General features: G+C 42.0%; 1 protein-coding gene across 5 annotated transcripts in view; it reads right to left on the bottom strand.

Moving 5' to 3' along the window:
* VPS8 (VPS8 subunit of CORVET complex) overlaps positions 1–15480 on the bottom strand; it is an 818099-nt gene that overhangs the window by 538151 nt on the left and 264468 nt on the right. For all 5 annotated transcript variants that reach the window (XM_029606199.1, XM_029606197.1, XM_029606196.1 and 2 more), the window contains one exon: positions 9989–10035. In XM_029606199.1, coding sequence (XP_029462059.1) covers positions 9989–10035 — 47 coding nt within the window. The remainder of the gene's footprint in view (positions 1–9988; positions 10036–15480) is intronic.

Below are 15480 nucleotides of genomic sequence, written 5' to 3'. Positions count from 1 at the left end.
TCACATTTTCCACAACTACCGCCAATTCCTTATTAATCATCATGATAAGTTTTGTTGAAAAGGATTCAAATAGGGTCTTTAGCTGCCTTGAGTTGTCAGCCTGATTTCCAGGTGTGGCTCCTCATCCTCTGAAGCCAGGTCTTTGGCCTGCTCTCTGCTACAAGCTGATACTTTATTACCATATTTAAACTATCTTTAAACTGCATTTACTGAAACGCTTTCGTCCCCTGTTGCTCTTACAAGATTTTTGTACGGTATTGCAATCGTTAATATTTTCCGGAGTAGACTACTGCAATGCCCTTTATATTGGCCTACCTGATTCCACATTACACCCTCTACAATAGTGCAAAACACAGCAGCCCAAATACTTGTTGGTTCAACCCGCAGAAGTCACATCACACCGATACTTTACTTCCTTCATTGGCTTCCTATAAAATTCAGAATTATGTATAAAGTTTTAACAACCATTCACGCGCTTATTCATAACACTTCATCAACTTGGCTATGTACGACTTTACATATTTACAAATCAGCCAGACAGTTGCGGTCCTTATCAAAAAATTTTAGATGCACCTACAATCAAATTAGCAAGACTAGAATTAACCCCGTAAGAGAGCTTTTTCTATGGCAGGACCCTTCTTGTGGAATTCTTTACCAGACTCCTTCAGACTCACATCATCTCTTCATCAATTTAAGAAATCCTTAAAAACCTACTTCTTTCAAAAAGACTTTAATATTTCCTCTTCAAATTGAACATTAATATTTACTTTTCATTGCATCTTCATGACCTTCGCCATTACATATCATCATTCCAATTCCTCCTTGCCCCACTCTCTAATACATGTGATTACAATCTAGTGAGTTCTGGCACCATTGTTTCGAGAGGAGCTCATTGTTTGTCTGCTGAGTTTGTTTTTACGATTTTTGTCTAATCTTTATTGTTCTGTTTTTATTTAGATTATGTATGTTTTAATCTGTAAACCGTTTTGACTACATTTTTATTTGTAAAGGCGGTATACAAACATTTGTTTAATAAATAAATAAATATTTTAACCATTTTCTCAGCTTTTCAGCCCACTTACAGGCCGATACAGTACAGTGCGTGCTCTGGCGGAGCGCACTGTTAACCCGCGTTTGGACACGCGTTTTCGACACACTAGCTTTACCCCTTATTCAATTAAGTCTATGTCATCATTCACTGCTATACATTCTAATTCTCCCATCTTACTTCTCAGACATCTGGCATTAGCATACAAACATTTCAAAGTTTGATTTTGTTTGCATTTTCATTCTGCTTTTTAATTGATAGGGATAAGTTTGAATTTTTTAGCTCAGCGGAGTTTTTAGTTACAGGCACTTGGACTACTTTTCTTATAATTGGAACCTCACTGTCGGGATGCCCTAATTCTAATGCATCATTAGTATCCTTTGAAGATACCTCCCTCCGAACCATGTGCTGCTGAGCGACTGTCGGCTTTCCCCTTTGTTCTAATTTAAAAGCTGCTCTATCCCCTTTTTAAAGGTTAGCACCAGCAGTCTAGTTCCACCCTGGTTAAGGTGGAGCCCATCCCTTCGGAAGAGACTCCCCCTTCCCCAAAAGGTCCCCCAGTTCCTAACAAAACTGAATCCCTCTTCTTTGCACCATCGTCTCATCCACGCATTGAGACTCCGGAGCTCTGCCTGCCTCTGGTGATCTGCGCGTGGAACAGGAAGCATTTCAGATAATGCTACCCTGAAGGTTCTGGATTTAAACTTTCTACCTAAGAGTCTAAATTTGGCTTCCAGAACCTCCTTCCCACATTTTCCTGAGGCACTCCACTGTTTACCTTTTTCCACTGTGAAAACAGACCATTTAATCCTTCTCTCTGTTTCCTATCTTTTAACCAACTTGCAATCCACAAAAGGACATCACCTCCTATCCCATGACTTTTTAGGTTTCTGAGAAGCCTCTCATGAAGGACTTTGTCAAACGCCTTCTGAAAATCCAAATACACCACATCTACCTGTTCACTTATGTCCACAAGTTTATTCACCCCTTCAAAAAAATGTAGGAAATTTGTGTATCTTGATATTTTCATCTGTTCTTTTATTACTTTTCTTTCTTTTTTCTGTTCTTTTCTTTTTCCATTTTATGTCTTTTCCTTTATATTTTATTCTATTCCTTCAGACTTTTTCCTTGTCTCCACTTTCTCATCTTTTCCCTCCTATAAACTCCTATCTCTTTCCTTTCTCCCTTCCAATTTCTCTACAAATGCCAGTCTCTCCCATCATTTTCCTCCTGTTCTTCTAGTTGTTCTCCAAACCCTCTGTTTTCTTCTGATTTTTCTATACCCACATATTTTCCATCATACTGATCCCTCCCAGTTCCTCACAAAGTCACTTTGCCTTCTATGTTTTCCTTTGGGACCTTCAAAGCCACCATCATTCCCCTTCACTCCTACTCCTTCATCAGCTGAATAACTAGTGTAGATTCAATTCTCCAACTGCCCTTAGGCACTGGGATAACTAGCTGCCCACTCTCTGAAACTGCAAATTGCAGTTGAACCAGAAGGGTCCTACCTCAATGTCATGCTGGCCTGCCAGCCAGCCAAAAATAAGGATGGGACCACAAAAGGAGTACCACGTCCAATGACAGAGGTGTATATCTGATTATAGATGACTGTCCACAGACAGTTGCCTACTCTGACTATAGGGAAGTCCATCTCTGGCAACAACCAACAACCACAGCTATTGTGCTATCACCTCAGTAGCTCCCATAAGGCGAGGCGGCACTGATAGCCTCTAGGAGGGTGCAGCATCAGCAACACTTGTGAGGAGAGCTGGCATGGGTAGCCCCAGTATCATCAGACCTAATAGGGAGAGGTGGCATGGGGGACCTCAGCAGGGAAGTGCATCAGTGGCTGCAGAGAGAAGAGGCTACATGAGCAATGTTGTCAGGCTGAATAGTTTCCCGCAATTCCATAGCAGCAAGCAAACTCTACAGGAAGAGGGTAATTCTGTGGCAATTGTCGTAGCACTCAGCAACCTAGGGCCTGTGATAGTAACAAAGTAATATAGCAGACAGTAGATAAAGACCAAAATAGCCCATCCAGTTTGCCCAGTTGAGATTCTTCCTTTTTTGGTAGATATGCATTAGAAAATTTCCAAATGCAACTTAACACCAACTCCCTCTTTGGGTATTCCATCCAATCTCTAAACCCTCCTTTCATATCTGCCCTATGCATGTCAAAATCCATTTTAGTGTTAGCTTCCCCATTCTTTCTTGGAGCCCTGATGCAATTGTACCACTGCTGTTTTGGGTTGTAACTGATACTCCTTGCATGTTACTTTCATGTACTTCATTTCCATCCTCCTGCCAGTATGGATCCTCTCTACTTATTGCATACATTTTTTTAAATACCACTACTGTGGTGAAAGGGCATTTCAGGCACTAAATGCCTATTTTCATACATTTTTGGAGCTTTTTTCATGGAAATAAGGAGGATGGAAGATCAAAAAGATTGAGGACTCCCTAAGCTTTACAGAAGGGCTGATAAAATCCTAGACACTAGAATTTGGCATACAGTACATGCCACCATGGCCCCCTATCACCAAGCCATAAAGATAAAGAAAGGCTGGCAGGAAGACAGGATGTAGGGAAGGTAAAAGGAAGAGGAATAAAGAGAACAGAATGAAGAGTAGTGAAAAGAAAAGCAAAAAGTGTGCAAGGGGAAAAATAAGGGGAAAAAAAGGTGTTATAAAGAAAAAAAGAATTGTTCCTTGGATCTAAATATTTTGGCTTGGGCCCAAGTTTTCTAAATATTTTTTTTACAGTCCTCCCTGTAGATATGCAAGCCAAATATGTTAGGAGAAGTCACCAAGGAAAGTTTGTCATTCTGATGCACAGCAGGCAAATAGAAGAAAAACTATTTAGCAAATGAATGGGATAAGTGAGCACCATCTCATTTGCAATAAATATGTCAGGTGTTAATGTCTTTTATAAAACCCATCTTTCCCACACAGCACTTTCTTTTACAGACACAAATCAAAAACGAAACTAGAAATGAGATGTGACATCCCAAGGGAGAGAGGATGGATTTTAAATTCACATACAAATCAAGCTACTGGTACATACACTGACAGGAAAGGTGACTGAAGACATGCATCATTGACCTCTAAACAAAAGCTATTACCGCCATGTACTGTGCCATACTGAAAAAGAGCCCATCAAATACCAAGAAGCACCTTATAATCCAATAAAAATTGTAATTTTAAAATTGACATTTTTGGAAGATGTTACAGTTGCTCCTCCATAATTCCTCTAGTTTAGTTAATTAAAAGGTTTAAAGCTTGCTCATTCCAAAGTTTGCGGCATGGTAAAATATACACATATATAAAATTAAAACGCAAAGATGTACATGATTCACTAAGGTGACCCCAACCAAAAATGCATCCAAAAGAAGGTTATAGAAACCAGGTGAACAAAATGACAGGAGGAGGAGGGGGGAGTGGGAGAACATCCTGTCAGCCCTGAGATGAAAAACACAAAGAAAAAAACAGCAGAAAACACTTGCATATGAATGTGATAAATGATTTGGACAGATAAACATTCAAATCAAAGGCGTGTCTATATAACAATGTTTTTAACGCTTTTTTAAATGTTTTGAGCAGCTGTTCAGGCAATGTGTTCCAGAGGAGAGAGCCAACAATGGAGAATGCCCACTCACATGTCACAAGATGAGCAGATCACAGGCAGGGTATCTCTAATAGACCCAGGTGTGCAGATCTTAGTGTTCGTGAACAGTTGGAGCTACGTAATGTGGCGCCATTCTATGGTAATGGAACATTTAGTAATTTGTGTACAAGCATAGCAAGTTTAACCCTCCATTGGATAGAGTTAATGGAGGGCAGAGCATAGGAATAATATGATCTCTCATGTTTGATCCAGTTAATATAGAGGTAGCAGAATTTTGAACAATTTGGCACACTCTAAGTGTATTTTCAGGGAGACCAGGGTAAAAGGAATTACAATTAATTCTAGTGAAAATAAGGGTCTGAAGTACTGCATGAAAATCATTGAGATCTAGCAGAGGTTTCAATCTATGCAGAGGATCCCTAGTGGCTAAAGAAGAGAGATGAAGAAGGGATAATCTGCACGGAAGGGCAGTTACTACCCTAAAAAAAAAAATTAATAAACAAAACAAAATAAAAAAAACTTGCTGGGCAGACTAGATGGACCACTTGGGTCTTTTTCTGCCCTCATTTACTATGTTACTCTGGGGCCAATACAGTAAAGTGCGCTCTGGCAGAGGGCACTGTTAGAGTGTGTTTGGCTGCTCGCGCTATTTTTACCCCTTATACAGTAAAGGGTAATAGCATGTCAAAAACGCACAGCCAACCCCCACGAAACTAATAGCGCCTGCACAATGCAAATGCATGTCGATGGGCCTATTAGTCATTCCCGCGCGATCCAGAAAATAAAATGTGCAGCCAAGCTGCACATTTTACTTTCAGAAATTAATGCCTGCCAAAGGCGTTAATTTCAGCCAGCACCAGGAAAGTGTACAGAAAAGCAGAAAAAACTGCTTTTCTGTACACCCTCCAACTTAATATCATAGCGATATTAAGTCGGAGGCCCCAAAAGTAAAAAAACATTTAAAAAAAAAATGTAAAATCTGCCCACAGCCTGCGGGTTGGAAGACGGATGCTCAATTTTGCCGGCGTCCGTTTTCTGAACCCGTGGCTGTCAGCGGGTTCGAGAATCGACAACGGAAAAATCGAGCCTCTGCTGTCAAACCCACTGACAGCCGCCGCTTCTGTCAAAAAGGAGGTGCTAGGGACACGCTAGTGTCCCTAGCACCTCCTTTACAAATTTACAAATTTTCTTTTACTGAATCACGTGCCCAGGAGAGTGGCCTGGCCACGCATCTGGAAAGCGGGCGCTTGCCGACTCTCCCGCGGGTTTTTCGGTATTGGCCCGTCTGTTAGCAAAAGATGTCCTTATGACAGTCAATGTGGGCATGCATGAACAGGTCACACCTAGGTTTTGTACTTGTCCTAAAATTGACAAGTCGCAGTTTTCAAATACAAAAACATAGGACACATCAGAGGAGAGAAATCTGTTCAATATAATAATTTTAGTCTTCTTTACATTAAGAGAAAGCTTATTATGGTATAATCATCACTTAATTGCTGATAGTCAGATGGAAACTAATGTAAAAGTTGCAGACCAAAACACCATGGTCAGTACAAAAAACTGAAGCAGTCTATACAGAGGAGTCAAGTAGATACTAAATAGGACAGCTGACAAAGCTAAACCTTAAGGAACACCAGGAGAAATTGTATGCCATGAAGATACAGTGAACACTATTCTTACTTGCTATCTACGATCAGAAAGATAAGAATTGAACCAGCCTAATATTGTACCTAATATTCCTTTGTCGTATAGGCAGGAAAGGGGAATCTAGTAGTTTAGTGTGTCAAATGTGGCAGAAATTACTCCTGGAGGAATTCTGTGCTACTGCACAATAAAAAATTTCTGCAGAATTCATCCTGGTGCAGATTGTACCTATCAAGGCCCCATTGAAATCAGCTCTGAATGAGTATCTCCGCAAGTGAGCTCGCAGCAACATGCAGGATCTGGCTGTGCGAGAGGAGGAGCATCCAAACTGCAGGTCTCTGTGAAGCCTGGAACTGGAAGAACCATGGCAGAGGGCAGGCTCACAGGATCATAGCAGTGTACAGAGTGGGGCTCCGTGAGTCTGCCAGAAGAATATGGGCCCTCTGAAGATCAAACAAAGTACAAAGCACCAGTTCCAGGAGCTCCTTGAAGAAAGAGCCACTCGATACAACTGTTAGCTGAATTTGACAGTCTGCAGCTAGTTCAGTGATCCTGTAGGATGTCTATTGTCTCATAGAAGAGATAGAAAGAGCCCTCAGGAGAAGAAGCCAAAGCTAAGGAGGAAAGCACATGCCAGGAGGCTAGACTGGGTCCTCAGGCTACTGCTAGACCACATACTCCATAGCAATCAACTTGCTGCCTCCCACCTCTGCTGGCATCTTGCATGACTCTGCATTTCTTGGCATTGAATCCCAGCTGCCATATCTTTGATCACTCTTCCAGCTTCCTTAAATCCTGTCTCATTCGCTGTACTCCTTCCGGCATGTCCACTCTGTTGCAGATCTTAGTATCATCCACAAATAGACAAACTTTACCTTCTATCCATTCCGCAATGTCGCTCATGAAGATGTTGAACAGAACCAGTCCAAACACCAATCCCTGTGGCACTCCACTTAACACCATTCTCTCTTCAGAGTAGGTTCCATTTACCATCACCTATTGTCTTCTATCCGTCAATCAGTTTGTAATCCATGCCAACACCTTGGAGCTGACTCCCAAGCTTCTCATTTTGTTGATGAGTCTTCTTTGTGAGACTGTATCAAATGCTTTACTAAAATCCAAGTAAATTACATCAAGCGCTCTTCCCTGATCCAGTTCTCTAGTCACTCAATCAAAGAAATCAGTTAGATTCGTCTGACAGGACCTTCCCCTGATGAATCCATGCTGCTTCTGATCGAGCAACTCACCGGACTATAGATAGTTCACTATCCTTTCCTTCAGCAGAGTCTCTATTAATTTTCCCACCACCGAGGTGATGTTAGCCAGCCTGTAGTTTACAGCCTCTTCTCTGCTCCCACTCTTGTGAAGCGGGACCACCATCGCTCTTCTCCAGTCTCTAGGCACTACACTTTTCCAGGGATCTATTGAACAGGTCACACAGTGGACCCGTCAGCACATCTTTGAGTTCCCTCAATATTCTGAGGTGAATCATCAGGCCCCATGGCTTTGTCCACTTTCAGTTTTCTTAGCTTTTCCCATACATTATCTTCTGTAAATGGAGTTTCATCTAATCCACTCCCTTCTACAGTCTTGCTAATAAGTGACGGTCCTTCTCCAGGGTCTTCCTTAGTGAACACTGAACTGAAGTATTTGTTTAATATTTCTGTCAATTCATCATCTTTCTCCACCCATTGATCCTTATCCCCTTTCAATTTCACTATACCACTATGGACCTTTCTCTGAAATATCTGAAAAATGTTTTGTCACTTCCTTTTATCTCCTTGGCAATCCTTTCCTCTGCCTGACTTTTTGCTTTCTTGATTACTTTTTTCATCTACCTCAGATTCACCAGATAATCCTCCCTGTGTTCCACTTTTTGGGATCCTTTATATTTCTTAAAAAGCTGTTTTTACTTTTATTACATCAGCCACCTCCTTTGTGAACCAGATTGGATTCTTATTTCTCTTACTTTTGTTTACTTTTCTAACATATAGATTTGTTGCTTTTGTAATTACTCCTTTTAGTTTGGCCCACTGCTCGACCTCTCCCATTTTCTCCCAGTCTTCAAGTTCTGCCTCAAATATTTCCCCATGTCTACAAAGTCTGTTTTTTTGAAGTTCAAAACTCGGGTCTTTGTGTGACTTCTCCGGATCCTATTTGCAATATCAAACCATACTGTTTGATGATCACTGGTGCTTAGGTTGGCACCCACCCAAACAATAGAGACATTAGCCCCATTAGTGAGCATTAGGTCAAGTATAACTCCCTCCCTCGAGGGTTCCATTACCATTTGTTTGAACAGAGCTCCTTGCAGGGCATCCACTATCTCTCTACTTCTGTTAGATTCTGCAGAAGGGATTCTCCAGTCTACGTCCGGCAGATTAAAGTCACCAACAATCAACACTTCCCCCTTCTTTCCCACCTTTATAATGTCTTTGATCAGATCTCTGTCTAGTTCTTCTGCTTGAGTCAGAGTCCTGTACACCATTCCAGTAAAAATGGATGTACCGTCATTTTTTTTTTTTTTTTAGGATGGCCCATAATGCTTCTTATTTACCCCACTTTCCTTGCAATTCAGTTGCTTGGATATTATTTTTGACAAAGTGCTACTCCTCCTACACACAGAGCACTGCTCAGATGACTGAACTGTCCAATGCCCTGAATCTCAAGTAGCAGAGAACAGCCCTTTGCTTCCTGCTCAAGCCCCTCCCCTGCCAGGCAGCATGCAAGGAACAACAGGATGTGTGTGGTGTGAGCCTGAAGCAAACAGATCATAGTGCAAAACAAAGAAGAGATCTCTGCTCCCTAATGGAGCTCCTCTTCTTCTTTTGTTCCTCCCTCCATCCCTCTCTGCAGTCAACAGGAAAGGAAAAGGGGGAGGGCGCTAAATATGCAGTGGACAGCAGAACAAAAAAAAAGTTTTCTAATTTATGATCCCTTATTCTGTATTTGGGGAGGGTCTGTGTTCTGTGTAAGTGTAGATTCTGTGTAGGGATCTGTAGCCCTCCAGATTGTTCAGATTTCCCAATAGGAGATGTACTAGTGTCCTAGTACCAGGTGAAATATTTGAAGTGTTGTTTTTTTCATACAGGGTTGTTGCTATTTGAGTTCTGGGATTTTGCACTGTTTTTGTATGGCATGTTTGCTATATAGGTTCTGAATGCCTTTTTGCAGGGTTTGTGTTACTTTGTGTCACTGTTACTGAAGTAAGTACTCCCACTGGCTAAGAGAGCAGAAGAAAGTCTCCTTAGAGACTTACCATCAGCACCACTGTTTGGCTGGCAGGAGACACCAATGTACTGGCAGCCATCTTCCCAACCCTCTCTTCTCTTCTCCCGTCATCTCCATGGTGAGCCTAACCTCAGCTGGCCAAGTTGAACAGGAGACTCAGAAAAGGAACTTTGGTGGCACCAGCCTAGATAAGGCGGAGTTTGGTTTGTAAACTTCTGTCTCCATCTGCTAGAGGGGGGGCAAAACCCAGGAGTCTGGACTGATCCGGGTACGTACAGGGAAAGGAACTTTTTTTTTTTAAATTAAAAAAGGAGCTTGCTACATTCTTAAAAAAAAAATCAATTGGCTCAATCAGACAGCAGGAAAAGACAGACATTAGAAAGAAAGAGATAGAGATAATTGGATGTGACTACAGAGGCATGCAAGGCTCTCACTTACGTGCGCTGCAGCAGGAGACAGTAATCAGCTATGACAGGCACCATGTCCTGTGGAGGGAGTATACACAAAAGAACATGTCAGCAACATGATTAAAGGCCTACTCAACAGCACAGCCACCAACACTCTTGCACAAGGTCAACAAAATCCGAAACAGATTCATTACAGCATGTCTCATAATTATAGGCAAAACCAAGCTCAGTCAGGAGTTAACATACAATTCATTTTTAAAATGCTGCCTTTAAAAATAGCTTTCTAACACATAGCTACCTTCATATAGCAACTAGTAAAGAGATTACATTGTATATCCTTTAGGATATTCACCATACAACATTTGAGTTCCAGTTTTACTATGATGCATACAATTAAGATCATCTCTGGACCATGGACAAAATAAAAATCATATTACATGGATTTCACACATACAGAATATATTAGTAAACAGCTACTGAGAACAGCCCTGTTGCTAGTCCAACAAAAGTGGAATTTAGAAATCCTAATTCTAAATTCTGTGCTCTAATTACTAGACCATTGTACCTCCATGTTATATATATTTACACGTGAACAATACACAAATGATACAGTTCATAGTTATTTATTAGTTGGCCAAAAAAAAACACTTTGTATAGTAGTTCCCAAGGCCCAAGTTCGTTGGTGTTCCTGTGAATATTCCTATTATAAAACCACAACAGGTTTCAACAGACTTCTCAATTACTGTTTTGGAGAGGGTGGCAACTGCAAGGAGTGATGTAAGGGAGATTCAAGGTACTATGGGAAGCTGAGAGAGAGCCACTGTACAGTAGCAGTAACAAGTTCAGCTGGTCAAATCTGAGGTGCACAGACAGAAAAAGCTAATGCTCTGTTTGTCTTTAATTTCACAATTAGAATTATATGTGCTACATGTTGAACACTTGCATCTCCCTATGAATAATGTGAATTTTCCTTAGCATCAACTTCTGTAAATATTAACTCTGTTCCTGTGGCTTATTACTGCTCAGGGATTTCAGACATCTGCATTTTTTCCTCAAAAGTCAAGTTCCTATTTAATGGTGGATGCCAGGGCAAGACCACCTTTGGCAGCCCCATTTCAGCCCATAAAAACAAACAAACCAGTAAATGCCATGGTCCCACATCCCACGGGTTAAAATGCAAAAGGTTCTGTACATCAATAAATCAGATGCCCATGGTGGTACTGGATAAAGATATCCAGCCTTTTATAGTGGTTGCGAAGGTGACTAAACAGCCTATCTCCACCCTCAACTAATATGTGTGAAAAGGTATGAAAAATAAGGTGAAAAACAGAATATAACAGGTAAAAGGGTTGGGAAAGCAGTGACCCTGGCAAGGGGGGATTTGAGGTTGTTCCTACTTTCCCACGGTGTGACCCCAACACTCATGGAACTAAGGTGAGAGCCCTCCCTCAAAAATAGTTCTTCTTGATCCAGTCTAAATACTTCTCCAAAGAGATAATGCAAAAAAGTACTTTTCAGAAGATCAACATATTAACATTTACACTCTGCAATCCAGTCAGTCTCGTATAGACCAGCTGTAGGAATTAATAAAAGCAAGTTTGCTTACTGTAAACGGTATGTGATGTCTCCTGGTGGCATGGTTGAGAACCTTCTCCAATAGCAGAGCTTTCTGCTCTGCCAATGCGCATCATCAACTGTTTACCTCAGTTGGTATGCAAGAGTATGGACTCTGTCCTTCCAAGTTCGCAGAGACTGCCAGGGAGGTGAGCAGGTTCACATGGCTCATTCACTCTGCTATCTACAGAAAACACAGTTTACGGTAAGAAAACTTGCTTTTTTTCTGTTGATAAATGAGTGAAAGAGCCATGCTGATTGGGGAGTCCCAAGCTGAGGGTTGCTGCTTTGAGAAAGACTCAAATAGGAGATAGTCAGAGCTCTCATGCGGTAACATGCAACCCGATCACCTAGGTGGCAGGATCTGCGCACTTTGTACTCTGGACAAGACTGCTCTTCCAACTCAACTGTCCAACTCAGAGAGCTTGTCAAGACAGCAGTGCACTGTAAAGGTATGAATTTGATCACCACGTTGCAGCTCTGCAGATGTCCACAATAGGAATGTCTCTTAAGTGTGCCAGAGAAGTTGCTGTGGCTCTTATCTGGGGTGCTTTCACCTTTCCAGGAAGAGGAGTGGAAGACATGACATGACAGTGTCGGATGCAGCTCATTGACCAATTAGCTAAAGTCTTTTTGGAAACCACCACGCCAAGATTGTTAGGATTATAGGAGGTAAATAATTGTTGAGATCTCCTGTGAGTTCACGTTCTTGCCTTGTAGTAGGCCAGAGTTCGCTTACAATCCAGTGTATGTAGTGTCTTCTCTCTTTGTGAACTATGGAGCTTTGGAAAGTAAGTTGGGAGAGAAAGATTCATTTAAATGCAAAACAAACATCACTTTTGGCATAAATTTAGGGTGAGGTCGCAATATTTATTTATTTATGTTTTATATACCATCATTCCATGTGAGAATCACTAATTCATGACGGTGTACAGGTTTGACATTCATAAATAAATAATGAAAAACTGAGGTAGGCATAGATACAGGAAGGAGGCTAAGAAAACATTAAGAGACAGGGGGTTAAAAGATAGTTTCATTTAGGAAAGACATAGCAAAGCAATAGAAGGACAAAGAGTAGGGGGAATTGGTCAGGACAGTTTTGGTTACTGGAGTTTGTCAGACTCATGTCGAACTGGGGTTTTCTGTCAGACAGTAGGCATTCGTGAATAGCCAAGTTTTTAACGCACTCTTAAATATTTGAATGTCTGTTATTGTTCGCAGGTTCTCTGGCATGGAATTTCATAGTGTTGGGCCAGCGACAAATCGCTCTGTCTCTTGTTTGTGTTAGATGAGAATTTCTTATGGTCGGGATTTCAAGGAGGCCTTTGTGTTGTGATCTGAGCGTTCGTGGTAGAATATGTGGTTTAAATGTTATTCCCATCAGATCGTTGTTCTGATAAATGTTATTGAATATTATTGTAAGTACTTTGTAGATTATTCTTGAAAGAACATGTAGCCAATGCAGAGCGATCAGATTGGGGTGATGTTATTGGTTTTCCATGCTGGGCTCCACTGGATGATGTCGCCCACATGTGAGGACTAACATCCTGCTATCCTAGGAGAACACCTGTTACAGGTAAGCAACTGTGCTTTTTCACTCAACACACAATTAAACTCTGGAATTTGTTGCCAGGGGATGTGGTTAGTGCAATTAGTGTACTTGGGTTTAAAAAAGGTTTGGATAAGTTCTTGGAGTAGTCTATTACCTGCTATAAATCTAGTGACTTAGAAAATAGCCACTGCTATTACTAGCATCAGTAGCATGGGATATACTTAGTTTTTGGGTACCTGCCAGGTACTTGTAGCCTGGATTGGCCACTGTTGGAAACAGAATGCTGGGCTTGATGGAACCTTGGTCTGACCCAGTATGGCAATTTCTTTTTTTTGTAATATATCTTTATTATTGCTCAGCATATAACATAAGCATCATGGTAACATCCCGAACAAACCGGGCAAACAAGCAATGGAAAACTTTCAAGTTGGTGTTGCACAAAGACAAAACCATAATACAAACAGTATATAGGGAATGAAGGGTATACCTAGCAAAAGTAAGGACAACCAAGGACCCATTGTATCCTATATACAGTGAAAGAAAGAAAGAAAGAAAGAAATTCAGAGCAATATATAGATTTCATCCCTTTGTCACCCACCCTACCCCCCCAACCTTACCAAAAACCACCACCAACCCCCCCCCCCACCCTACCAAGAACCACTGACCGCCCCCCCCCCCCCCCCCCAGTGTGTCCAAAAATCTCTACGGAGCTGTAGAAGGTGCCGGGGTTAGATACCTGCGCAACGGGGCCCACAACCTCTCCGTCTCTGTCTGACGCTTGGCAGAACTGCCTTGAGAACTTTGGAATTCTAAGGTGTACATGTGAACCACCTGCCGAAACCAACCCTCATGGCTTGGGGCACACTCCGATGTCCATTTAGATAATATAACTTTCTTAGCCGCTAGGCTTGCTTTCTGGATAAATGGTATATAGGAAATGGAAGATTTTTTAGACACGTCGGATACCACTCCAAAAAGCCAAAGCATGGGGCCCGCCGGCAGGGAAGAGCCCAATAGCTTGTCGCATGTGTCTCTAATGTCCGCCCAAAACGCTTGCAACACATGACAATCCCAAAAACTATGCTCAAACGTACCCACTTGTGAGTGACATTTAAGACAAAGCGACGACTTGGTGATCCCCATCTGGAAAGCTGTATCTTGAGCTATATAAAAATGTCTTAGGAATTTATACTGAAGTTCTCGGTAAGCTACACAAATAGACCATTGAGGTATGGCTTTAAAACTATGAAGGAACTCCTGTTCTGTGAGAGTGTAAGCTTCCCATCTTTCCCACCTTTGGTAGGGCAGCATGTGGACATCACATTTCAGAAACAAATGGAGGCCCTTGCTATAGGTAGCTATCCGTGGCCTAGTTGTGGGGTGCGGGAAGACCAACTCCAGAAGGTCCCAGAATGGACGAGACAACTCAATCTCATGTCCCCTTGCCCTTAAAAAACTACGAAGCTGCATATGAGCATATATATCCGTTGGTGCCAGCGTAAACTCAAGTTGTAGCTCTGCAAATGGTTTCATATGCATTGAACCCCTGGCATAGCATTGGTATACCCAAATCAATCCCTTACGTTTCCACCTATGAAACACTGAGGCGGTAGCCGCGGGTGGAAACAGCGAGTTATCACAGATGGAGAGAAGAACGGTTAACTGTGAGGATAATCCCCCCTTATTACACACGTAAGCCCAGGCCCTCCTGCACGTCTGAAAAAGGGGGTGTGACTGCACTTCCACGGGAATCTCTTGTCTCGGGACCTGGAGGAGATAGTTCAGAGAGCCCACTCCCCACCACCCCCTAAGGGAAGCGTACGGAGTATAGAAGGATGACCCTGCGAGAAAGTCCCTGATATGGCGCAAGGTGCATGCTGTATTATATAGTCTAATATTCGGGCAGCCGAGGCCCCCGTTGATGGTTGGTTGCATCAAGGTAGACAGAGCCACCCGAGCCTTCTTGCCGTTCCATATGAATTTACGGAAGATCCGATGTACCCTCACACAATCCTTTGCTTTGAGCCACAATGGGGCCATTTGAAAGATATACAGACACTTGGGAAGGATCATCATTTTTATCAGCTGAATCCGGCCCGATAGGGATAAGGGCAAGCCCTGCCATTTACCAAGTAGGCCAGAGGAGGCTTGCAACAATGGCTCAATATTCACCTTGTAAAAGTCTGAAAGCTCTGCCGGTATTTTAACGCCTAAGTACTTCATCGACTGAGCCACCCACTTCAACGGGAAAGGGCCCTGCCAATTAGGTCTCACCCGATTTCCAACATCCAAAGCCTCTGATTTGTCATAATTGATCTTTAGGCCAGCAAAACGGCCATACATAGTTTAGATATCCA

The sequence above is a fragment of the Rhinatrema bivittatum genome, chromosome 6 (assembly GCF_901001135.1).
Source record: "Rhinatrema bivittatum chromosome 6, aRhiBiv1.1, whole genome shotgun sequence".
Lineage (NCBI taxonomy): Eukaryota > Metazoa > Chordata > Amphibia > Gymnophiona > Rhinatrematidae > Rhinatrema > Rhinatrema bivittatum.
This window is presented reverse-complemented; position numbering and strand designations above follow the sequence as displayed.